At 40.7% G+C, this 26,909-nt stretch overlaps 1 protein-coding gene across 1 annotated transcript; it reads left to right on the plus strand.

The window, feature by feature from the left end:
• Positions 1–870: 870 nt before the first annotated feature.
• Positions 871–5,623, plus strand: LOC308114787 (uncharacterized protein C1orf232). The gene is made up of 4 exons (XM_080471967.1): positions 871–1,234; positions 2,972–3,049; positions 3,227–3,333; positions 3,887–5,623. Exons 1-4 carry the CDS (start codon positions 1,154–1,156, stop codon positions 4,260–4,262), a joined length of 642 nt encoding a protein of 213 aa, XP_080328093.1. The 5' UTR covers positions 871–1,153; the 3' UTR covers positions 4,263–5,623.
• Positions 5,624–26,909: the final 21,286 nt, after the last annotated feature.

Here is a 26,909-nt window from a genome sequence, read left to right on the forward strand (position 1 = left end):
GTGGAGTCCATACAATAGCATTCATAATTAATGTTGATCTTATGGATCTGCGCGTCCCTTCAGCTTCATTACTGTCGCGTTACCTATGGTAATCAAACCAGAAACAGGAGAGCAATCAAACTGATGAGATCACATTTCTCCGTCATATAATCAGGATTCTGACCAGTCCTTCACCTGGCCTGTTTGAGTCAGCAGATTTACATTCAATTGTGTTGTTTGTCAGGCGTTGCAAAAACGCATCTCAGGCATGTAAAATACCAGATTTTCTTGTCAGTCATCAGAGCTTTTCATGTTTCCCTTTACATGATGCATGACTACAGTGTGTTGTACGGCTTCACCTGATCAGTGTTTGACTGATGTGCTGCAGTGACCAATGGAAGTGGAGGGGAGGACGGCCCGGAATTGGCCAGGTGAGGTGGAGAACAGGTGGGATGGATGTAACGCTTGATGATATAAATGTTATTTTCCATTGACCTGGGAATGTTTGTTGAGTTAATGATGATTTATGTAGTTTTTTTTTTACCAAAAATACACCTAAAACGATGAAAAAAGTCAACTTTCATGTGAAAATATGTGAAAATATGTGTGTGTGTGTGTGTGTGTGTGTGTGCGTCAGGGCCACAAGAGCCAGCCTACCACTGCTGGCTGACAATGGACCTCTGGCTCTGGAAAAGAGACCCTCTAAAATATGAATGAGGAAATCCACACCTGTCTCCAGGTAACCAAGGCAGGGATTGTCAACCGTGACGCTGATTGTTACCGCGTGTGTGTGTGTACGTGTGTGTGAGTGTGTGTGTGGGTGTGTGTGTGTGAATGTGTGTGTGCACCTGCTGATGCACGAGCAGCAGAGCTTCCCAGCTTTACCTGTTCACAGACTCTCTGTGGAGGAAAGCAGCTGTCAGCCTCGTTGGCTTAGACGAGACAGACAATAATCTGAGCAGGAGGAGCAGCATGAAACAGCTCGGCTCCGAACAAAGTTCCCCGATTTTATAATCTGCTGGGGTCACAACGCATGGAAACAGATCAATAGTCGGCCCAACTGAGACGAGCCGCAGCCGGGAGTGGACACTTGAAGTGGAGGGTTGGACCACAGGGGTATCTGAGGTCTCGGCAGGTCTTGACCCTGAGTATTTGAGCATCGACTCGTGCAAGTATGAATCCAATGTGGAAGGTTTATAGGAGCAAGGTGATGAAGACTCTCAACCCTGAGTATGAGGAAGACTCTGTGGATGAGGTACAGAATTTTATCTAAATTTTATTTTACATATTGACATGTGTCAGAATTTTCTTTTCTAAAACATGGTTGGTGGGTCTGAATTAAGGAAATCTGCAGGTGTTTATTGAACGGATCATTTCTTATTCATTACAAGGTGAGATGAGCTGGCAGGGATGTTTTGTTTTGTGTGTAATGGGAACTTTGGGACAGAAGTTAGACCCACACAAGGCTTTGCTCCTTACTATGGTTTACCCACTACTGTGTGATCATTTTTGTTGTTGTTGTTGCATAACACCCACCAAATACTTTTCATTCAGTTATCCACACCGTGAAGATTCTTTTAAGATGCTTAAAATGACAAGCAACTGCTTTTAATTGTGGATGGAATCATACATCAGTATTACTACTACGTCGACTTAAATTCGAAGCCATAGATTCACTTTTGAACAATTAAAAGGCAAATGTACTAAGCCTCACTACAAAAATGTGCATTTTTAATGAAAGAAGCAGTATTACGGAACCTTTTGGGTTTGTAGCCTCTGACACAGCAGACAATAGTGAGAAATAGAGCATGTTCCTCTGTGCATAAAGTGCACATCATCTCCCTCTCAGGTTTGTGGTTGTGTGGTATCAAAATTCCGATTCCATAGCACTAAATTAATCACCCTAAATATTTAGATGAAAGACTTGAAAGACTTGAACAATCCAGCCATGGAGATGCATCACTGAAAATATTTTTAGACACAGTAAAACTTTAATCTTAAGAATTTTCTTTTGCACACTATTTTTCAATTTGAGGATTGATTCCTGCAGCACTGGTGCTCTTGTCCAGTTTTTGGTACCGGTGAAACAGACTGTGTTGCACTGACCCAGATCTGAGACGAGCTGAGAAACTTGATCCTGCACAGGAGCTGAACAAACGGATTAGCTGGCACCGACTGACTGACAGGGGGTCGAGACAGATAGCCAGGGCCTCGGGGGGAAATGCTCACATCCTCCAGATCCTCCAGCTGACGGAGTCACACCAAAGTCTTTCACTCCATCAGAGCATTGCTGCCCGTGTTTCCACGCACAGCCTGGATTCCGTTCAGAATTATGTACGGAGTTGTCATCGATGCTATTTAAGTCTCTCCTGCTCCACAGTCAGTTGTGAAATATGAGACGACTAAAATGTATTGCTCTGACCCCGACTCGTGTTAAGACGGGCACCGGTGTGGAAATGAAACTCAAGTAATTTGAAGTCAAGTTTGACAACCTGAAAACCTCATACACATGATGAGAAGTCTTTCTGACTCTGCTGCTAAACAGTCCTGTCTCTCAGGATGCATCCTGCTTGGTGCAGACGTGTACATTTATCAAATAGGCAGATTTGATAATTGGTGCCAGTCTGTGCAATTATCTGCTTATAGAAGTGCACAATAAAGATTTTTGTGCAACGCTAGATGGTTTTACTGTGTCCCTGCTTGAAACAAAAGTGAATGTAGTGATTGTCTCACTGTCGGGCTTTCTGCAGAGCTTCATGATGACACTTTTTATTCGATTGATGCAATGATAAGTGCAGGAAAGTAAGTTGGAGTTCCCACAGAGGGCACAAGATGGCGCCTGGAGTAAATAAATGCTGTGACTGTATGTCAATCAGTGCCTTGCTGTAAACAGAAGTTTTGTTCATTTAACGTCTGATGCTCAAGCCGCACACTATTGATCTATGATCACAATGAAAAAGGCAATCAATCATTCAGTTTTATGCTTCTGCAGGTCACAGATGTGGAGAATGATATGAGTCCAGTGCAGGAGGATGAGGGGCCCAGTGCTGTGTCCCAAATGGCCAGGAAAGTATGTAAATACGAACAACTCTGCTCCAAGATGGCCACAGTTTTGCTAAAAAAAATACTGAGTAATATATAATAATCTCACAGACAAAATATAATAAAAAAAGATTTGAGATTGTAGTAATGGCTAATGTTTGAACTATAATTTCTATATGTAACCTTTGACCCTGTGTGTGTTCAGATGCAGGGGGCTGGGGCTAAAAGCTGGAACAGGCTATCATCTCTCTTCAACAAAGATGACGAACACCAGCTTCTGGAGGAGACTGAGAGTCCGCCCGTCCCTGACCAGTGCGTTTGAATATGTGTCATTTATTCATATGTCTCTTTGTAATTCATATTAAGACTCCATCTAGTAAAACGAAGCCAGTCTTGTGGACCCCTGGGGTGTTTTAGGGTTCAATCATCACAGTATCTGTAACATTTGATTTGGAGTTTGAAACACTCACTGTTTGAAGAATACGTTGTTGAAATGATTACAAACTGAGAACTGAATAATACTAATAGAGTTATTAGTGATTGGGGCAGTAAAGTGGTGCACTTGTTTCTAAATCTGCTGGCTTGAATGTTTTCGTCCTGCCGTTGCAAGTCTGAATATTCTTATAGTTCGTGGATAGTTTACTTTTCCTCACATCTAAAGATATTCTTAGATGGCTGGACACATAAATTAACCATCATTAGATAATGTGTTTTAACTTATCTTGAACTCCATTCCAAACTCAGATAAATCTTTTTTTTTTTTAAATTTCTGAAACAAATGGGAGGTGAGTTCTTGAGGATTAGAAAACACTGTTGTGGCTGAAAGGTGAAACTCTAAAGGCCCGTCTGTGGTTTGCACTGTCAGTCCACTTGCAGTGAAGCCGGAGGAGCCCCCTCGACCCACCAGGCGCACAGCATTCTGGGATAGCTTTGCATCCAACTGGGCTGCCAAGAAGCAGGCCGAAGCTGCAGCCAACGCTGCCGCCGCCGCCGCCGCCGCTACGAACGAGGCTGCGGAGGAGCAGGGTGAGGAGGCGGTGACGGAGGCCGGAGGAGGGGAGGGTCAGGATGAGCAGGTCGCTGAGGGAGAGGAGAGCGAAGGAGGGGGAGGAAGGAGCAACAACAGCTTCTCCAAATACGCCTCACTGGGAGGAGGCAGCGAGGATGCGTCCTTTAAGTGGAACTTTGTTACCAGCAAGCTGGCAGAGCTGAAGACCAAAAGCATGACCAAGACCAACTAGAACATCGACCGGAAAACCTGATGAAGATGTACGACTGTGGAGACGGGTGGTATATCTTACACATGTCCTCTCGTCAGCCTGCAAATTATCTGCTGAATGGTGTTGAATGCAGGGAGAGAGGAAATCCTACCCCCCCTAATAATCATTTAAGTTACTTCCCAAGGCTGACCGGACAAACGTAATCAAATAAAGGCTTCACTATCACCCTCAGGCATTAAACCAATCATTTTCCAAACTTCTTGATGTCTTACATATTAAAATTAATCGTTGTTAATGGTTATGAAGACCCAAAGACAGATACTTAGATGTTTTCACTAGTCCTGATATTCAGTCTGCAACAATCACACCCATTACTCTTACAGCTCATTGTACCTTTTTAATTAGTAGTACTTACATGACCTTACCCTGGGTTCTAAAACATGGCTATTTTTTTTTTTTCACAAATCAGAGCTTGACTGCAATTTATTTGGTCAGAAAAAGTCCCTAAATACTGGACTGTGATCTGATAATACAAAATAAATATCCTGTTAAAAAGTGGGTGTAGACAAAACACTTAAATGGCGAGAATGAATTCCCCCTGATTTGTTTGATCAAATCTTGCTTTTGCATCCAGTTACAACAATATTGACAGGAGCCTATTTAACAAGAAACAGTTTGAGTCTTCTAAGTTGCACTATTTGATCTAAATCAACTCGTTGAGATGAGGTAAACTGCAGATATCTGCCCACATGGTGCATGAAGAGGACAGCGGAGGTGAAAGCAGCTGCTATTTTTAGCCAGTGAAGCCTGACGTAGGAAACACATAAAAGCCCTCGATTGCAGGCGTATGGTGACATTTAGTCACCGAAAGTGCTTCTTAAACCCTGAAAAGAGACCTTCATACCTGTCAGCAAACTTAATCTAATCTGTAGTTTAGCAAAAACTGGATTAAGAGATTAAAAGCAATGATATGTGGATTAGAGGAGGATTATCTCCTTTAACCTGTTGAGAGGGCAGAGGATTACATTTAGGGAGATTTGGCAGTGCGATGTATCTGTTACATAACATCTTACAAACATCTGCAGAAATACAAAAAAAAGATATTCCTCGGGCATCAGGAATGCAAAATGAGTGCTATGGTTTCTATAATTAAGTAAAATGTATGAAATATGAATGTACGTTAAATTATAATGTCAGAGACACCGAGGCGGGGAGATTTTGTGATTGTGACTGAGACTGAAATGTGCAAAGTGTGACTTTTTGACATCCCTAATGTTGTGACTTGACAATAATGTTAGATGTTTCTGTGCTTTTGGTTTGAACTTGTATGTTTGATTGTGCTGTTTTGATTCTGCTAAGTTACAATAAAGACTGCTGCACTCAAAGTTTGCGAATGCACGAATGTTAAAAATGATCAAATACAATTAAATATGGTGTAGTTTGGCAGGATTGGCCATCCTTTAATTGAATGGACAATACAAGTAGAATGTGTTCTTGTGAGTAATACTACTAAAGCTTTTAGGTACAATGAAGACTTACCTACAGAAGAAGAGTAATTTCCATTTATGAGACTGTTTTGTTGCTGAAATCTCTTCTTATTCTATATTCAGGATCAGGACAAGGAAACTGAAAAGTATAGCTTGAATAATTACATGAGAAAAGATCAAAACCATCATCAATAATTTAAACAATTTAACCTTTTGTTGATGATGATGAGTGATGACCTGCACCATGTAAAGCTGATGACAAAGATTGATTCTGACCTACTTACACATGTTCAATAAAAGTTTCCTGGGAGCTTTAAAATAACTATACATACATATAATGTGTTTCTTTCCTTCTCTGGAAATCATTTCTGGCTATATTTTAATCATAATGAGCTTGTCTTGACGTGGTTCGTTCCAGATTCTTAAAAAAAACAAAACTCTATTAGTTTGCACAATATTGCACCATTAAAATTACAAAATAGATATTTACTTAGTTTTAATTGACACAGTAAAGTTAACATGGAGCTGAAATGCCTCGGGAAATTGTACAAACCGAGCAAGAGCATGGACAAAGCAACTTTCCCCTAATTTGTGAATAATGAATAAATGACATCAACCAGCAGAAAATACTAAATAAACTAAGGTTGCAAACTGTTACTCACAAATGATATCTTCCCAACAAGGAGAGGAAAGCATGCTGGGTAAAGCTCATTAGTGTGTCTGTGAGCAGCTGCGGAGGAATTGAGACGCAGGTGTGATTTGAGCATTTCGCTGATGAAATCTTGATGGATTGACTTCAAACGTGTGAGTACTTGTTTCTCTTTGTTGATGGAGTGGAGACACTTTTTATATGTTCAGTAGTGTGACTGTCATGTGCTGGAAAACAGCTTGTGACAATGCGGGGCAGCCATTCCCTCATTCATTCATTCACAAAGTTTAATCTATGAGTAGTTATTTGTTCAGTGGTTTCAGATGCACTTTGATTGAAGTTGCCCGAAAAGCTTTCACCAATAGGTTGAGGAATCAGCTCGTGGTGCCCTTGTGGTCCTAATTGCCCCCATGCACTGTGGACTTGTACACCCGCCTTTCTGCATCTGTCTGATCTGGCGAACCTGAGCTGATTGCCGCCTGAAAGAGAGGATGATTAGGCTTAATGGTGAGATTACATGCAGCAAACAGAATACATTTTTGTGTTGAAGGTTATTGGATAATTGTTTTCTCTCTCTCTCTCATTTTTAAATATTATGATTTTAAGTTTGCATCCAAATCTGATAGCTACATCAGCTCAAATGATCCTGTCAGGCACAATACTGTATAACCGGTCACATCTAATCAAAAGGTTCTGCATAAACAACAGCAGGTATTTAAAAACATCAGCTGAGCCCTCTTGGGTTTATCTGGGGTGCCTTCTAAATATTATCTTGGCTTTGGAAAGCCAGTGTCGTGGATGGTGTGTCTGTTATATTATCATAAAACTTATCATTTCATGCTTTGATCCTTTCATCCTACCCAGACTGTTCGAGTCTGGGCAAAGGGGCATTATTTTGCATGTTCTCCCTTTCCATACATCAAAAACATGCCTTTGTGGTTAATCTGTGAGTCTAAGAAGTTGAATGTATGCGTGAATGTGATTGTGAGTCCAGGATGTAGTCTACTCACATTGTAATCTGCCCACTGCGACTCTGAGTTGGCTAAAGTGGTATGAAGATAGATGTTTAGTTTTATTTCAACTTAAAAAAAAGAAGAAGAAAAAAAATCAATTTCGTGGTTTCTGCTTTGGCCTAAACATGATTTTGATCGTGTAATGTAAATTCCCCCTCTGACCAGTAGGGGGCTCACTTTACCTCGGAATTGTAAAAGCCATTATCTTGTCTTCACATGCCTGCATCTCTATTGAATAATCACACAAACGCTCGTTTTGATACAAAGGCGACAATCCTATCAGATCTCCAGTCAAAAGTGGTTTATCTTTCTGGTCTCCTCACTTTTATGTCCTGATTTTTGTTATTCTTTCTCTCTTTGGATCTACACCCATTTCCCTTCTCACTGTGCCATTTCCTCAGTTACAGCTTCCTCTTCAAATCTAGGACTCTGTTGACGTTTTTCCATTCAAAAATTGACAATGCATCCGAGTAAAAGTTGATGATTCTATGAGCAAATGCACTCAGAGCTTTGGTTCTGGCTTATTTTTAACTGAGCGGCTTCCATCTTTCCCCTCCATGTGTGTCTGGTGTCAGTCACATTTCAGGCTGTCATCGTGGATCCTGTGAAACTCACTGAGTCTCTGCAGCTCGGTCCAGACTTCCACCGTTGGCAGCTTGACGCAGATCTTCCCCTCAACGCACATTTCAGCGACGTGTTCGGCATATTAAGTGTATTTATGTAACTCACCTATAAAACAAGTCTTTAGAGACATTGTTCTTTCAAACGGGGAGATGAGGTGATCAATCCTGCTGAGTGCCTCATGTTTCCAGCTCCATATTGCAGTGTTGTAACGCCAAATCAGCAACGCTCAGTTGAAACGAGGTTTGTAGAGCGTGAATGGATCCGAAACCGAACATTGATGGCTGGCAGTTTTTACAGGGGGACAGTAGGGTGGGGGGACTGTAGCGGAACAAAACTTGATCAAACAGAGTTCTGTCAAGTCTGGGAGCTCCACTTCAAATCTGCTGCTTATTGCCCGTAGAAAACTGGTTTGGCTTCATTCATAGCTTAAAACATGACACTCATTTGCATAATGAACTGCAATTTATTTGATAAATAATAAAAATGATCAAACGCCTTCACTTCAAGTGGATATTTTGAAGGGAAAAGCATCAAAACAGCATCGAGCCAAATGAGTTTTTGGCCTCTTGGGGCAGCAGAATTCCTAATAACTAAACTTGATAGTTAAAAACGGCCTGTTTATGATTGTGCTTATGGCCTGAAAACACTTGGAATTTACCCTCAGTTTTTTGTGCCTCCATCATATCCCAAGAGAAATAATTAGATCTTGAGGTAAATGCTTCATTATGTAAATCAGCTTTGCCCAAACTTCCTTTTTTGCTGCTGAGGGAGTTTTTAATCAAAGTTTTCCCTTTCATAACGGCCATAAACTCAACTGATACAGTAACGTTGCAGTTAATTCATTTAGACAGATTGCATTGATGTCATCTAAAATCTATGAATATCAAATAAATTGACAAATCTAGGGATTTATTAGAATATATATGGTGCATATAGTCCAAATCTTCATTTGTTCATGAGCTTCATGGTGCTGCTATAAGTCCACATCAACTGTGAAATGGGAAAGGTCATATTTCCAAGTTGGGAAAAGTGGATCAAACGCAGACAAACTGGGAACTTTCTACTGGGAAAGTGGGAAGTCCCCAACAGTGGGTCTGATGTCAGTTGAACACAAATTATTTCCACCGTATTTTTCTTTTCTACTACTTATCGGCAGGCGTTACAACACTTACGCTTCAGACGTGCCGTTTGTCACTATAAAGCTTTATAACAATGTTAACAGCAGAAAACAAAGTGACGACTGTAGATGCACCTCCTGATCTTGATTTCATCCCATCCTCCTGTTGGTTGACATATGTGCAGCAGAGTGTGTGCCAGGTTAATGTTTTTAAAAGAATGCTGAAAATTTGGAAATGGAACATACCAAACTGGTAATTTTACCAGTTCAGAGCTGCACAGTCTTTCACTGGAATGTTGATAGGTGTGTTGAACTGTGGGTAAGACATCAATGCAGCGTTTGGTTAAAAATAATAATAAGAAAAAAGGATTTTGAAGTTAAAAAAAAGATGCCACAGAAAACATGTCCAATATGTCAATGCGTTTTCTGGAGTTTGCTCCTTGTTGACTTGCAGTCACACAACGTCTCTCTGAATATCGGTTTCAGATTTTGTGGATGGCTGAAAGAAAGGCCTCGAAAAAATGGATTCGAGCTACAAAAACCTGCTTTATGAAATCCTCATAATGGAAGAAAGCTTTTATTAATCAGACCTGGGGGTACAGAGAGCTGGAGTTCATTTGGTGGAAGGCGTGTTGCCGTCTTTTCCCAAATGTTAGTAGTTTAGAAACCCGTCTTGTTGTGTTATGCTTGTGACAGACAATGAACTCTAATGCTGTAAAAAGCATCTTGCATATCAGCCATGGGTGATTTGTGAATATGACTGATCATGTGAAGCACTTTTTGTTGTTTCTGATGGTTGGGGGGGGGGGGCATTCAAACCAGCAAATTTCCAGCTGCAAGCTTCTTTCCATGACTTCTAGTTCCTCACCTCCACTGCCCATCTTTTACTAAAGTGACAGAACGTGAATGTCTAGTCAATTGCACTCTTTATACGGCAAGAAAGTACAAATTGCACTGAAAACCTGGCGCTTGTAACGACGGGCCTCTGAACTGTCAAGGTCAAGACTTTTATTGAAAGTAACCACCGGGAGGGTCATTTACTAAAACTATATAAAAGAGTTTAACGCTCCTGCATGAAGACTGTTGAAGTGAAAATATGTTGGACGTGTTCCACATTAGCGTCACATATGAAGCGGGCGTCAAATCTGTAAAAAAGAAACTTTGTCATCCGAGCCAACAGAAACTCTTTGTTTGACATGTGGAGAGACAAAAGTGACCCATTAATTCAGCCGGCTCACACTCCTCCCCCACGGCGTGGAACTCTTTTATTACGTGTAATCTCTTCAAACAGGTGTGTGATGGCCTCACTCTCCTCTTCTTCTCTTTGGACTTTGCCTTTTGGTTCACTTTTGGCTCCCCCCCCCCCCTCCGGGCTTTTCCTTTTTCTCCGCTGATGAGCGCCACTGACTCACCTGCCTCACGCGCCGTCATTACTTCAGACAAAAGCAGCCCACAAAGTGGTGTCGGCTTGTTGTTAAGTCGCTGAGTCCCACAACTCTTTTTCCTACGCTGTGCTGGCTCATCTGGACGGGAGAAGAAAACCAGTTAATCCTGTTTGCATCCAAAATAGTCCCTTGTGGCGCGATTGCTCGTGTAATTACGATGTTGTATGGGAATTAAGAACACAAGTTTACATCAGCAGCGGATGAGGCCTGTCGCAACAATGGAAAAACAATAACATAGACTGGAAGCAAATTAACAATTCAGAGCAAAGACAAGACAGTCGGTTAATAATGTCCTGAGGGGCAGGTCGAATCACTTCACCGGAGCTCAGAGGCGGAAAACGATACTGATAATTGGCACTCGAGTAACTGATTGCTACTCGATTACAAGTAAAACTTTTTATAATTTAATTGCCCTGCCAATAGCAGGTAATAGATTGACACGTTTAAAAAAAATCTTGGCTTTAAGAACATTTCTCAAACTCAAAAAAATGATACCAGAAGAAAACGACACGGACAATTTGACAACAATTGCTTCTCTTCTGCTCCCGGGTGAGGGTGGATGGCTGCTTACAGTCAGCATAGATGGCTGCATCAGAGTCCAGTTTTATATAGAAAACAAAATGCTTTTAAGTAATCAAACATAGTGAATTGCTGTTTCTCTCCAGTTCCTCGAGCGACCCTCGGCCCTCCATGAGCTGAGTTCTTTGCTGAAGACATTTTTTTTAAAACGGCATCAAATGAAGTCATTGGGACTGATTTAGAGCCGTAGTGCAGTGTGATGACTTTGGGACAAACTACCTTGTGATTATGTTGGAAACTATAACTTTTCTATTTCCTGACCCCTCGAGACCAGTGCTGGTCAGTCATCATGAGCCATGCCAGACCTGATTTAAATTTGCCTCAGCGAGGCAAGAATTTCAGACAATGATTGGGAAGCAGCTCATTTGGTTTTTATAAACACACATTGGACATTTATACAATATAAATGGCTTCTCCAAACATATCTGACACCAGGTCATTTAAATCATCCATCTTTTACACCGTGTTGCCGCAGTATACTGTTATGAATTGCTGCAGCCAACCCTTGTTTAGTTTTCAGGTTCAGTTATATTGTACAGTTATAATGAAGTTGTATTTGCCATATCTGGGAACATAGGAAGATTTAAATGTTGTTGGATCAGGCGAGAGTTATAATCAGGGTACACACTACAGCGAAGAATTTGTAGGATCTACAATCCCGCCCAAAAAAGGAATGAGGACAACATCTTTCTCCCTCAGTGTTTGAAGCTACGTCACTCATAGACCAGATTAAACACAAAAATAAACATGTTAAATAATAATGTTGGAATTTATTTAGACGTGCAGATCCCACCAGCTGTTCTGCTCTTGGGCCAATAGGTGTGAAATATACAAGGCTGCTATTGACAAAATTTTGAAAAAAAAATAAATTAGTTGATTTTTGTGACTTGTGTGAGTGTGAACATAAATTCTTCGCAATATGTATCTTATATTGATATCATGATGATGATAAAGTTGAACCTTTTCATGTTAAAACATGTACTTCATATCTTTAAGCCTTTGGCAGTGTATCTTTCGAATGTAAACCACCTAAATGTCAGATATAGGGAAATCTTAGTAGTAGATTGACTGTTGATTTGAATGAGAACTTAATTTTTAAAATTTTCTATTTAATTGTCAGTATTTCATTTAAGATTAATTCTAGATTACCAGATGAAGTGATTTTGGCAGGTTAAGATGTCAAGTGTGTTTACGGCATAAAGACTGAGTCAAGTGTGGCCCTCAGGTATCGTCCTCTCAGCAGCTACGTGTGTTGTCTTTATAATCTGAGATCAGAAGTGAGCTGCGGAGAAGATTTACAGGCGAAATTATGGAAGAGGCTGTAAAAGCAGAGAGCACAGCCGCCACTTCTCACATGAAAGCCCCCCTCAGAGACAGACAGACATGTCTGGTAGCGTTCAGGTATGACGACGTTGTGGTGGGAGTCTCAACAGACGTGATGACTCACAGCGTCCCATCTGGAAACCCACCGGAGGGTGGAAGCAAAAAAAATAGAAGAAGCAAAACACTGAGCTCCTTTCAGTGCCTTACCTTTAACTACCACACCTGCTTAAGGCAACACACACACACTATCACGGCACGAGAGAGAGAGACACTTGTTTTGACTCTGTCTGAAGACAAGGGAGTTGAAATAAAGTTTCAGAACATACAAATACCAGAAGCTCAGTCTTAAATGAAATTTTCTGGAATTTTCTGGGTTGCATTTTGTCCTCATGAGTGAATATTGACCAGGGTTGCACACAATGTAGCAGGGATCTCGCCCCACTCCTCGACACACATCTTTCAGGTTTTGGGGCTGTCGCCAAACAACACACAGTTTCAGCTTCCTTCATTGATTCATCGTCCTGTCCCCTTTGCAAAAATTCATATATATATATATATATATATATAGGCCTCAGTCAGTTGCATACCACTTTCTCTTTCACAGACTAAACTTTTAACTTATTTATCGCATTTCATTAAAGCTTCTATTTGTCATTTATTACTATATTTTCGTCTCGTTGGAACTTGGCCTCGAACCCACGTTATAAAATTTCTTGTGATACAGAAGACTGTGACGCATCGGCTGTAGCTTTTGCAGCAGACATCATTCTGATACCTTTATCAGCTAAAAGCAGCAGATCCACCAAACAAAACGTGCGGGCGAAGTGCCTTGCAGTGTTAATCTCAAGTGTTTTTCAGTGTGTCTGCAGTGATAGGGAGAAAAAATGTGATCTCTGAAGCAAGTCAGACTCTCTTGAACGGTTATTGTGACCTCTGTCTGGCAAACTGCAGCCTTGTTAATCCTTGAGAGATGATGTGCGAATGAGGCCGACAGAAAATGAGCTATTTTTAAGAAGCTGACAGATATATGTATTTAACATGAACTTTTTTTGTGGAAAAGAATCCTGCAAAGTGAGATTTTTATTAAAAATGAAAAAAACAAACACTGACAAAATGTTAGGTAAGTGAAAATACTGTGAAATGTCTGGAAAACAGGATATAACCAGAGCTTAGGAAAGGATGTTAAAAGATTTGTACAAAAAAATTGGAAACAAATAATTGTTGGCGCAAAATCTTTCAAATCTCCCTTTAAAGTGATGCTGAGTTTTATCAGTTGAGTCTCACAGGTTGTTCAGTGTTTTAAAGGGGTGAAAGAGTGAATTATTTATTTATCAAATCCCCTCATATTATGGAGGTTCTCACAGGACGTTTCATCCCTCTAAATCTGTGGGCTCAATCTCAGTTTTGTAATCTCGTGGCTCTTTAGGAATGGATTTGGGACCCCCCTAGAAAGGAATACTGACCCCATGCCCCCATTTTTCTCACAGCAAACTGGTAATCTCTCCGCTAAGCCAACCCCCCTTCCAACCACACCAAGATTTACTAAAAACACACAGGCACAGGCACGCAAAACAAAGCAACACACACACACACACACACACACACACACACACACACACACACACACACACACACACACACACACACACACACACACACACACACACACACACACACACACACACACATCCCCATCGCCTGTATATCTGTTGAAATCTGATCACCAAATGTAGGCCGACTGTAAATAGATTGATTTTTCTGCAGTGGATGACACTCATGGGCTTAAAGGTTTGTCCTGTGACCGCAAGTCAATGTTTTCCTATCAATATACATACTTGCATTTCCCCCTCTATATTTATGTGTGCATATGTTAGTTTTATTGATTAGTTCTACATAACTGAGGCCAAGCTCTCTGAGGGAGAGCCGAGCCTGTAACGCATGAGCTCTGGTATTCCCACACATGACTTGGAAAATATAACCGGGCAGCTGAGAACTCTCCAAAATTATAGTTTGTCGAGTTATTTTTAAGGGACCTATATGCATCATTGTCACTTTGTTGCAGTCGGCCGTGCACCAGTCGTGCCGGTTTGTGTGATAGCTTAATGTAGTGTATTCTGGTATTGTTGCTGGAGTGTAAATCGATTCCACAGGGTCTCTGTCAGGCTCAGGTTACTGTTTCTACAGCTGTTTGGGGGTTGTTGTTCTTTGCTTCTGAATCCTGACCTGCAGCCGCAAACACACACACACACACACACACACACACACACACACACACACACACACACACACACACACACACACACACACACACACACACACACACACACACACACACACACACACACACACACACACACACACACACACACACAGATCTTACCTCATTATGAGAATCAAAGAATTTTGGAGAATATTAGTGACCAAAATGTTCTGAAGTTATACATTTCTCTTTGTTTCTTTTAATCACTCACAGTAATGGTACACAAAATATAAAACTATGTCCAAATTCTGTTTATAGGTTTCAAAAATAATACGCATGCCGTTTGATTCTGAAAGTCTTAAGAAACACTTTGACATGTAAAATCCTTCAGGGTTTTAGGGACTGTGTGTCTATGATTCTAAAGCACTAATTAATAATGCCACTGCCCTCAAATATTGAGTCTTTACTGCCCCAAAAAAACTTATTCACATAAATTCAAGTTTGAGCAGAGTACAGTACAGTTTGAGTCCTTCATCTGATCTACACTATTCCAATAAACTCAATAAGCAGGGTTGAAGCAGTCTCGTGCAGGAGAGGGCCTTCACAGGGACCCATGGTGTAAATGTCCCAGCTTGAACAGAGCAGTTCCAGGTTTAGGCCTGTTTTCACCATGGAGTGATGGGATGGAGCTCTGAGTTCAACACCGTCACAGTTTCATCAAGCTGTCTACACCACTTTTTTCATCGACCCGGCAGCTGGTAGAGTGGGTCATCTTAGAATCGGTCGGTGGTTTGTTCTATCTCAAACTGTTCACCAATGAAATGTCCTTCATCAAAACACTGAACCTCCGATTTGCTCCCAGTTGAGGTTGAGAGTGTCGTTGCAGCCGTCAAATCTGTTGTTTCAGTGAATGTGTGACCATGTGAAGCGCTTTGAGTTGGGGTCCACTGCTGGCCCTGGCGTCCCATTGAAGAATCAGTGATGCTGTTATTTCAAATATTGATACAATTAAATAAAACTGAACAGTGGGATGAGATATTTTTTCTTCAGATCTTTTGTAAAAACATATTTGAAGTCTTTAAATAAACTAAAACAAACTTGCTCTTTGTTAAGATTCATTCTGGAAATCCACATGAAAGAACTCTGCTCATATTGTCTTGATTTTCAACAAAACAAGGAAACATAAACATTAGTTTTTGACTGCCCATGCAATTTTTGTAATATTTTACTTTTTTTTTTAATCTTTGATAGATGCATTTTTTTTTTTTTTTCACATGGTCAGTTTTTTTTTTAATCGCAATTGTTTTTCATGGAAAACTTAATGAAATAGTCACGAATGTGGGCTGTATTTGTACAGACGTGTGAGTCTATGGGGCTCCTTTTAGACTGTTGGAAAAGAGTGAAAATGCATTATATAAGTGAATTTTATTTACAATTTGAACAATGCTCGGCAATATTTGACTTCATTAAATGTTACTTGGTGTCAACAGACTGGAATCGCATACAAAAACGCAGTTTGAGTGCAATGGGTATGTTTTAGAGAAGAAAAACGCAGTTAAAGTCTGTAAATGACCATTATGTAAAAAAAAATAAATAAATCTTCAAAAATGGTAATTGCGTGATTAAGTGTTGTATTAGCAAGTACCCATGGTGCTAATGGTGCATCTTTATTGTTCTGTGATTTATCTAACAAGTGCAACAACCTGACGCGGATCTTATTCAAAATACAATGAGAGAGATATAAAAAATCATCTTTTCCCACCACATCAGGCACAACCTTTCCTGCCTGATCATGCATCTGTGCCGGGTAAATGGAGCCTGGGGGAACCACTGGCCCGTAACGTAACGAGCCACGTCGGAAATTAGCCATCGATGCACAGCCGGAGGTTTCACTGCTCTTGTTTCTCCTCGTGTATGATCAGTGCAGGTATGGAGACACGCTGGATAAAAGAGCGGACGTCTATTCACAGCCATACAAGCCTGCATGACTCCTCTTACACCCGGTTCTACCTCGGTTCCTGCAGGAGCCGTGCATACCCCCACTCAGCCTGTCATCGCCGTGTCATTAAGGCCCAATCCGTCTCTTCTTTGACTGGTCAGTCTTTGCCCGCCGCCTCTAAACTGGAATTCCTCTACTCTTTTACATGCTGCTTCTCCTACGATCCTCCGTCCTCCTTCTGTCCGTCTCACTGTTCCCGACATGGAAACATGGGGGCGTCGCAGCCTGTCTGGGCGCAGAGGGAGACAGAGCCACTTCATTAGCAGTTGACGAAAGCCGTCAGGAGGCAGCGCTATTGTGGGACGAGCCTGTTTTCTTTCCTTCGTCTTGTGGAACTTGAAGATATGTATAAATATATCAGCCAATCAGGTGGAAACAGTACAACTAAATGACAACATGCTCTTGGTTGTTCTGTTTTGAGTCAAGAGTTTGAATTTAGTCCTTGGAATTTTCCCTCGTCCCATTTAGCGATTGCTCAATATCACTAATCAATGCACCTCTCAGAATAAACATTAAAGCGCAAGTAGGCAGAATAGAAAAAGTAACATCCCACGTCATGCACTCTGACCAAACCGGGTTCAATGGAAGCTGCCAACCCACCCCCCCAATGTTTAGTGGCACCATGAGGGAGGCTGCCATAGCACTGAGGGTCTTACTACTTAAAGACTCCTCCTTAAAGATGTTTGTCCACACTGGGATCCAAACCCTGGACTTCCAGGTGAAAGTCAGGGGCACGCACATGTATATATGCAATGCTTCTTTAAACTTCGTCTTTTTCTGTGGTCTGCTGTGTCAGGCAGGTGACGAAATCTGAGGGGGAAATCAAACGAGTTTGCAAGCAGGTTTAATCCCGTCTTTCAGCAGTGGAGGAAACCAGGAACGCTGCATTAATACACTGACTAATGGCTCTTTTTGAGGACCTGCAGATTTGAGTGAGTGACACACAAATTGGTCAATTAGACACCTGGATCACTCACACTTCCCTGGAAGAGACACTATACTGTCATGAGACACGACCCACTTCCAGCGCCAGGTGTCACATACAGCCGCACTGTGTTAAAGACAGTTGACAGTTCAGTAGAGATTCAGCTGCGGCTCGCGCTGTCTGAAGATGTTAACAAGCTTCACATTTTTTCATCCCTGAACCCCAGGTGGTTACGTGTGCCACGCGTTTCCAAAGAGAATTGTCTTCTCTCTCTTCCAAAAACATTTCTTTCTTGGCAGAATAACTTCAGGCCAGCACATTTCTTCTGCTCGTTTGGCTTGAAATTAAACATCACATCCAATTTGTAATTTAGGAGCAGCTCAGTTCACAGTTAATTATTAGCCCCGTGTCAGCAATCCTGAAGACTTATTATTATTTCCTCATAACCAAAGTCAGCTGCAAAATAAAAATGCCTGCTCTGGCTGTGCATACTGTGATTTTTCTCTTGAATACTGATAAATAATTAATAAAAAAAGGAAAGTAAAAGCATTTTTGTTACATAACCGATAGTCTGCAGGGCGCAGAGAGCTTCATTCCTCTAATGCACAGTAGTTCAGGATCTTAGAAAAGTCATAAGTCCTCAAGCTAATGGCCTGAAGATTGTAATTGGAGGAAACGGAACAGGGCTGTATGATGTATTGTAAATTTACTGTCATCTGGAAATTGATATAGGCAAAATGCATATTGCAAAAGTCAGACTCAACCAGAAATGATGTGTTCATGCTCTGTACATAAACACATTTGTCCAATCAGATGGAGCCCTACTGCACTGGATCATGAATAATTGAACATTAAATCATATCTGTTGGCAATATTCTAGAAGTCACAGCCACAAAAGTACAAAACTTGCAGAGGAATGTCTGAAAAGACGAGCATGTGATAAAAAACAACAAAAACGATGTAGCTCACTGGTGAGGAGAAACAACTCTATTATTTGGAAGTACACATCCCAGAGCACAAAGACTTAAACATTATATACTTAAATGTTTATTCATTGTTGAGTCATGTGGTGATTTTAAAACTTTCATCTTTAACTAACGTCCATCAGTCCTGAGACTGTATTAAATGGCGTAAAACTAGCAGGTCAGCAGGCACAAAATCAACTTTTCAAGGTTCTCATTTGATGTTTGTCAGCGTTGTGGATGAGCATGTTTGAGATGTAATCACAACAATTATTATTTCACTACGAGATTGGATTCATTGAGATTTTATTGATGTAACATTGCTGAGTGATTTGCCAGGAGTGTGAGCTTCTCAACCTTTTCACAAAATAACTTTGATTTTCAATCTCGGTCAGTTACTGTGTTGTTTTGTATTGAGGAGCTCAAGCTGGTGAATCTTGTCTGTGATTGGACAGTTGTGTGTTTTGCTGTAACAAATAATATGCAGACACAAAGCTCTACCGCTCTACTTTCTGGTTGTCTTTTAAAAAATTAATTCTAGATACCTTAAATATTCTAGAGGTTATCGTCATGAGAATTACTCATGGTATGTGCTGTCAGCAAGGACAGGATTTCATACGTTATTTAATTCAAACAGCAGAGGACGCGGTACAATGTTGATCTTACTCCTAAATGCTACACAATGTATTTAAAGTTCCAATGAGTTTCAGATAGATCACACTCTGTTGGTATCTCGGCAAAAAAGCTTTAGACAAGCAAAAATCTGATATAATAAAGTGGAAGATTTGCTGAGGCTTGTTAAAATACCTCTCAGCCCAATGGGATTCCCCCAATACTGCTTGTGATTGACAGCTGGCTCTCCTCTGCAATTAGATCCCACAGAGATCCCGTGATAGGTCAGGTGGGGATCCCAGTGGTTTCTGAGGGATATCACGGCCTGGATCCTCAGGGGAGGTCCTGCCCAGTGTGGCGCCACGCTGATGGGCCTTCCCTCGCCTTGGCAACCAGAGTGGGTTTAAATTAGGAAAGGCTAACCCCAGAGCTGCGGTGAAGACGAGGGCGAGGTCAAGCGTTTTGGTCTGCTTTGAAGATTGAAGATGGTTGGAGAACGCAGCAGACAGACGCTCTTGATCTGGAGCCGGCGGGCCGAGTGCTGCCGATCGCTCACGAGGCTCTTTGGTGGTTCGTGAACGTGCCGACAGGAGTCATGTGACTGTAGCCGAGAGGGACAGTGTGATCAGACATCTGCGCGATGTCACAAGTCTTCATCATCAGTCTGAATGTTTTGACAGTCCGTGTTCAGTGAATTGTGCCACTGATTTGAGCATTTTCACACAGCTAGTTTAGCCTCCATGATAAAGGCAAGTGTAACTCCATCTACAAAGTGCAGAATAGTATTGTCCAACATGTGGCCAGAGGGTCCAGGCTGACCCACGGGATGATCTTGCAAGGTAAAACGATTACTTAGACAGTGATTGGAATTTGTCCATATCAGTAGCTGCCATTTCTGATTCATTCAATGCTATTGAAGCCTGTATATTTAGTTCTAATTGTTTACTGGTCTTTCCCACTCAAGGTGAAATTGAGCAATTTGTTTGGCTCCTAGAGTAAAACAAATACAAACTTTAACAAGTAATAAAAAGTAATATTACACTAACTTCATCACATCACAGTATCAACATGTGCAATATACCGTACTCATTGCAAAAGACTGACTACAGTGCAAAACATTATGTTTCCATGTACTTTACATTCAGAGACAGACAAATGATAAAAAAAAAACCTTGGAAAAGAAGAACTTATAGGAGCAGCTTGGCATTCGGTATCAACAGATTTTTAAAGAGAAGGTACGTCAGATTGCACAGAGTAGATTGAGTTTGACAAGAAATTGACAAACAAAAAGCAATGTGAAGCTCATCATCTTCAAACGAAGAGACCCTGTGTTGAAAACGCATCATTTTTCACTTCATTAAGTGCACATTGCATTTTTCCTGCTGGTCACAGGACAAGAAAGATAAGAAAACAGGACAAGAAAAATGGCCGTAAAACAACAAAGTCAACAAACTTAAACTCTTCTGGTGGAAACTGTGGATGCACAACTGCTTGTAAAAACCAAACCCCAAGGCTCTCGCACAGCTGTTTTAAACTAGTATCAAGAAGGAAAAAAAAATAAAAAATCCAAACACAAAAACATCAACATCATCTACTTAATTGTTTGTATTTATTGCAAATCATATTGCTGTTGCAATACAAAATTATTGTAATCACACGTTCCCTTGACGCTGCGCAGTGCTCGTTTGCACTTCCTGGTAACTCAGAGATGACCTGCAAAAAATGTGAAATGAGTGAGCACATTACTGCAAATCAATTTGATTATAAACTGAAATGCATTTTAAACGCTTTAACTGTAATTAAGATTCCTTCTTTAGAGGCCATGATAGAAATAATCAAACAAAATCAACAGCTCCGCGTTATAATAATAAAGCCGCCTTTTGTTTTAACTGCAACTATTAACACCTTCAAAAACAAAATTCACAAGTCAAATTTTGTGCTCAACAATAACATACAACTTGAAAGGTGCAACAAGAGTAAGAAAAGGAGGCAAAGTTTATGAAATCGTCAAATAATGGAGAAGAGAAACAATGAAGAGCAGACAGAGATCGACTGTCTGCTTCTCTTTTTGTGTTTGTCGACCGCGGGTCAGACTGCAGAGGCTGTTTTTGTCTGAGCCTGGACTCAGTGTGTCTGTGCTCAACGGCTGCTTCAATTTAATCTGTGCCACACAGACGTTTTCACCTTGGCTCCAGGCAGAAAGCAGGGACAGGATATTGAATTAACCATGAGGAACATTTGTCAGTATCCAACTGTAATATGTTTCCATCTTCACTTAAATGTGGACGACTGATGTCACTGTTGCCTTTTTTAAAGAGGCACTTTGTGTCTGTGGATCCACGTTTGTGGTGTAACTGAGCTTTCCAAGAGTATTGGAGAACAACAAAGACCGCAGTGAGGCCTCAACCCTCAAAGCCTCCAAAATATCTGCACCTACTTTTGCACTTTTTTTTTTTTTTTTTTAAAGAGACCACAATAAAATACAAGCAATGGGTGAATGTATTGAAAAAAGTCAGCCTTTGGCTCCAAAATAACAACTTTTTCGTCTAAAGAAGAATCTGTCACATCCAAAGATGTGAGATTAAATGTTAGTGCTCGCCTTCAGTCTGCGTGAGATTAAGAAGCGGTGCCCACTTCGCCACCACTGGTGAGAAGATATGCTAAAGTGAAAGGAGGGAGGTTTACATCGCTCGTTTTCCCTCCATCACACAATAAAATAGTCAAATAAAACGATGTTAAACAAAAAGACTGTTGTGTTGTGGGGGCAGTGCTAACCACTTCACTACTGCGCCGCCCTGAATAAAAACACCAGAAGTCAAAAGTTAATGTGAAAAACAAAGTGCGCCACAGCGGCGATGGCTTTAACAGCACCACTGCTAAGCTGCCAACATTCGATTGACTGTATTTGATGCGCTCGGTTTTTCGACAAGAGCATCTCCTCTTGGCAAGGCAGTCAGTGTGTGAATAGATCCGTTTACAAGCTGGAAAGTGTAAGCCTGAATAATTTGTAAGAACGTGATTAATCAGAGACCTCTGTGAAGGCAGATTAGTTTGGGCGTTATTTCTTTCCAGCCCAGACCGAATTGAGTAAATCTAGATTACTTTTATTGTTTACTTGCAAAATGTACAGGATGGAAGCAAAAATAAATGACGTACAAAGATGGCTTCTCGTATAAAAACACAGCCACAACAAGCTTAGAAAAACATCAAATACAAACAGCTGAAATAAAATATGAAGGAAATAAATGTAAGTTTGACTGGCTGCAATGTATAGGGAATGGGGCAGTGGCAAGTTGTTGCAGGCTTGAAAAAGAAAGTTCATCCGAAGGTTTAAAGAAAATAATAAATAAAGTTGAAACTGTTTTATCATGGAAAGGCACACAGTGCCAATCGACTGACCTTGTGTCAAACAACGACCAAACCTTAAGGTGGGTATAAGGACTGCACAACATCAGGTGAACATCTTGTCACAATAAATGTTACAATAAATACAAGCACTTAAGTAGATGAAGTAAATTTCTCGTGATTTGAGATTTGTTCTTCCAAATTACAGTGCTCTTCCCGTCGCCTCTAATTTCCAGCTCTGACCTGCACATGGAGGTCTGAAGGTCCCGTTTCAGACGTGGAGCACTTTGTTCACTTTCTTCATTTTTCCTCTAGTTTTGTGTGTTTGACTTCTGCACTGTGGCCACCGATGATGAAAAGGTTCAAAGCTCATGACTGCAACACTTGTTGATATGTGCTACGTGTTTCCGGATAAATATGCTTTTTAAACAGGACCTATAGCAGAACTTGTTCTCACCATCACAACTCTCATTAAGTTCTGTATATATTTTTTCTGACCTCGGACATTCAGAGTTAAGGTGGCGGGGCTCCATCTGATTGACCAAAGACATGAAATAACATGAACACACAGTACAAGTACAGTCAATATATTGCTGTTCAGTCAAGAGCATATTGACAATAATGATGAATTTGAATGTATTGTGCTCCTCTGATGAATATACACTATGTGATCCCAGATGAAAGATGGGTAATCCTGCCGATGTCTTTGTTTTTGGCTGAAAATCGGTGGCTTTATGTGGTACAGTGAGAAGAGTCCGCTGGCAGCCATTGTCACGGCTCCGCTAAGAGAGACCATCTAGTTTTCTGATGTATCGGGAAATTCCTGGGCTTCCCCCAAAACATTTTTTTGGGACGAGAAATCTGGTTGTAAAATCTATATGTCTGTTTTTTTTCAGACTCACTTCTGCATCACTCACTTGGAAGTGAATTCATTCTACAATCAGAAGGACACCGGGTTGACCTCAAGTTACAACATTAATCTATACTTCCACGGTGAATTCGATTACGCAGCAACACCTGTCAAACTGAGTTACACCTCTTCACTCTGCAAGTGTTGCTGCCTCCTTCAAAGACCTGCAGAGCTCAGTGCTTTTGACCCGACGGTGAAATCAAACGATGTCGAGACCCGAACTGCCGCCGAAGGCTCATCTGAGGACGACGACGAGCATGAGTCAAACTATTTGAAGCAGTGGATGATTCGACTTTTTTTTTTTTTTTTTAAACATACATTTTCCCAAACAATTATAACCGACTGGAACACATCAAAGCCGCCACCTAAAAATAGGGAAGGGCTCATCTCTGCTTGCACCCTGGGCATACTGTCAACATATGGTCCCGCTTTTCCCCCGTTTGGAGAAAAACACCAAGAACTGAAAGGAAGAGTAAAAGGAAAACCGTAGGGGTGCAATAAAGTGACCAATAAAGCGACTGTAGAAAAAGAGGTTGTGCTTATGAACTCTGTGCCCTCGTGGGAGTTGGATATCAGAGAAGTGTGGATGAGGGTAGAAGAGTTGAAGGCCAGCAGTTGACCTGATGTTTTCTTGTTCTGGAAAGAGATCACACTGTGTGATTCTCACATTGCAGAGACCTGAAACATTTTGCTGTATGCCACTGCAAAACACAGGGCTCAAACTATTTTAAAACCTGCAATATTTTGAAGCGTCGCCATTTGATTAATTGTAATTGTCTACATTTTTTTTTCCTAGCCTTTCAGTGAGTCTCTGTGTGCATGAAGGCTGAATGTATACACAATAAAGTTGGATTATTTCTCTAATGTAACAAAGTTGAACAAAACAAAAAAAAAAAAAGAAATAATTTTAATATTTTAAACCGAATTGGATTCAGTGAAATCTTAAAGCCATGACAAAGTGTTGTTGTCCTCCACATAAACAGCATCTAAAACCAGTCAAAACTGTGTTAAAAGTCTGGTCACATGTTTTTACACCATCTGCTCTGAAAATAAATGCTCTTATATCCAGTATAAAATAAATATACATAAGTATACATAAAACATACAAACATATTTAATGACTCGCAATCCCAAATAGTGGAATTAAATTTTTTTTTAAACGCAAGCCTCTTTTCCAAAGACTATAGACAGAATGATCTTTGACATCTCATCATTTGTTCGGGACCATTCCATTTTTTTTAAACCTTCATAACAATGTTGTGTAATTGACAGATTATTGGATTATTAGATTATTACACCTGGTACCTCTTCAAAAAGTAATGCAATTATCTTCACAGGTATTAGGACAGCATGCGTGATGTTTAAGTTGCCTAAATTTCGGAAATGAGTAAAAACAATCTAAACATTCTTTTTGAGTAGACTCACAAATGTCAATACCAAAGAAACAAAGAAGACACGAAGCAATCGGATGATGGAAGAGGAAATCTGATTGTAAAAGCCAGAACAAGCTCAGTAGCGACTGTAGCACTGACACAACCTTGTAATCCTCCATTGTCGTGTTGCTGTTGGCAGGGTGAAGTTTGAGGTGTGGATATGACATCAGCCTCTCAGGCGTTTTTCGATTTACCTACTCTGGAAATTGGTTTGATCAATTATCTCTCCTGAAAAGATGACCTCCTGTGAACAGGATGTCTCTATAATTAAACAATTAAAAAAGAAAAAAGATGTCGGTAAACGCAAACTGCTTCCTCTGTGTGGATGAGGCCTTCATTTCTAAGCCGGTTTTAATATATTTAACTTGAGTTTTTTATAGTTGCTCTGAGACATCAGCTGTGGCTTCCTGACTGTGTGGGTTATTTCCACTGTTGGAAAAAGACGCTCTATAATCTGGATGCTCTTATTGATTTATGAAGAAAGGAAAGTGAAATAACACCGTTCACGTCGTGTCTTCTGTAGGTTTACATTCACAAACAGCTGTGAGGTTTTTCTAACCTCTCAGGCATTCTTCAAAACAAACCGTCCGCCACAAGGCCTTTCCTGTTTGTTTATTCGATTCTTATCATTTTTGGTTTTGTTTTCACCAAAAGGGAGGGATGCACTGTGTGTGTGAGAACTGTGAGAATTTTCACATAAAGAAAACTTTGCAGTTAACTGCTAATCTGCACATGCAGCAGGTAAAAACAAACACGGGGGGTTATTGGCCGTCTTCTAAAGCTTTGGGCCTCACAGCTTTCGTCAAAGCACTTCACTACATCAGGACTGTTAATTTCTGGAGGTCTTAGTCAAACAAATGCAGTTTTTGTTAGTTGAGCGATCAGAAAGTACTACAAAGGCTGAGTTTTGAGGTGTTTTATCATTAGAAATGAGGCTGAAGAGTCAATCAGAACTTCATGTTATCCCAGAGGTGCACTTGTGTGACATGCTTGATGATAAATATTGAATATTTAAATTTCATTTTTAAACGTTTATATTGACTAAATTCATTCTGTTAGCAAAGATAATCACGTGTTGCACTGATTGTCAGAGGCAATACCTTACTTCAATAAATTATACCTTTGTTGGGGCATACAAACATAAGAGAACTGTCACAAAACAAACTTATTTTCAGAAGTTCAGAAAGGATTATCTAACTTTTTTTAATCAAACAAGTGACCTTTTTCCCTTGTGCAAATCTTACTGTTTCTTTGATACTAAAAATGTTTACTAATGTGAGCTGAGCTGACATTTCTGAACTATGGAGGGTAGAAGTTATGTGAGTTTGGTCGTGTCGATGCTTTCTAACAGACTGCATTATGTGTGAATGGAGAATACATAATTTGATTGACCAGCCCCACTGGTTTTGGTGAAAACCTTGTAGCAGAATTCCACTCCCATGATGGTTTTGGTCCGTCTAAAGAAGGACCTGATGAAAATAAACAAAGCATTGTAATCAAAAGTCAGATTATTGCCAAAGTCCATTCAAGACATGGGTAGTGAATACGCTCAAAGGAAATAAACACAATGACTCAATCTTGCTCCAAACTGAGTGTATTTACTATGATTTGGTAGATTGAAGATTTTAATCTTACTTCTAGTAAGGAATACCAGAGTTTTCTGGTGGGAGTGTCCGGGATTACAGAGATTACCTGGCTAACTTTACAATGCTGGGCCAAGTAGGAGGAGCGTGTGTGTGTGTGGAAAACTACTGGAGAGGTGAGTTAATTCACAACACGATCTCTTTCATTGGACTGCGGAGGTTGGAGCAGGACTTTCCGACTGTGTAACACCTTCAGTAGCTGTGTGACTGAAGAGAGAGAGTGAGAATGGCTCCATGTGGAGTTTCGGTTCAGCCCAGCTGAGGTCAATAAGCGCTCTTGTCCTACAATGAGGGTCATCTGACCTCGCCGCACACCGAAAGGAAAACATATAAAACTCCTGTCTCGTCTCCTCGCAGTGCTGCCGCCGTAACGCTGCAGCTTCTCCTGACGTCAGGCGGTTA

The sequence above is a fragment of the Lipophrys pholis genome, assembly GCF_963383615.2.
Source record: "Lipophrys pholis genome assembly, chromosome: 9".
Classification (NCBI taxonomy): Eukaryota; Metazoa; Chordata; class Actinopteri; order Blenniiformes; family Blenniidae; genus Lipophrys; species Lipophrys pholis.

Coding starts and splice junctions, on each gene's coding strand:
- LOC308114787 (XM_080471967.1), top strand. CDS start 1,154: ATGAATCCAATGTGGAAGGTTTATAGGAGCAAGGTGATGAAGACTCTC. Junction 1,235..2,971: donor AGGAAGACTCTGTGGATGAG/GTACAGAATTTT, acceptor ATGCTTCTGCAG/GTCACAGATGTGGAGAATGA. Junction 3,334..3,886: donor AGTCCGCCCGTCCCTGACCA/GTGCGTTTGAAT, acceptor TTGCACTGTCAG/TCCACTTGCAGTGAAGCCGG.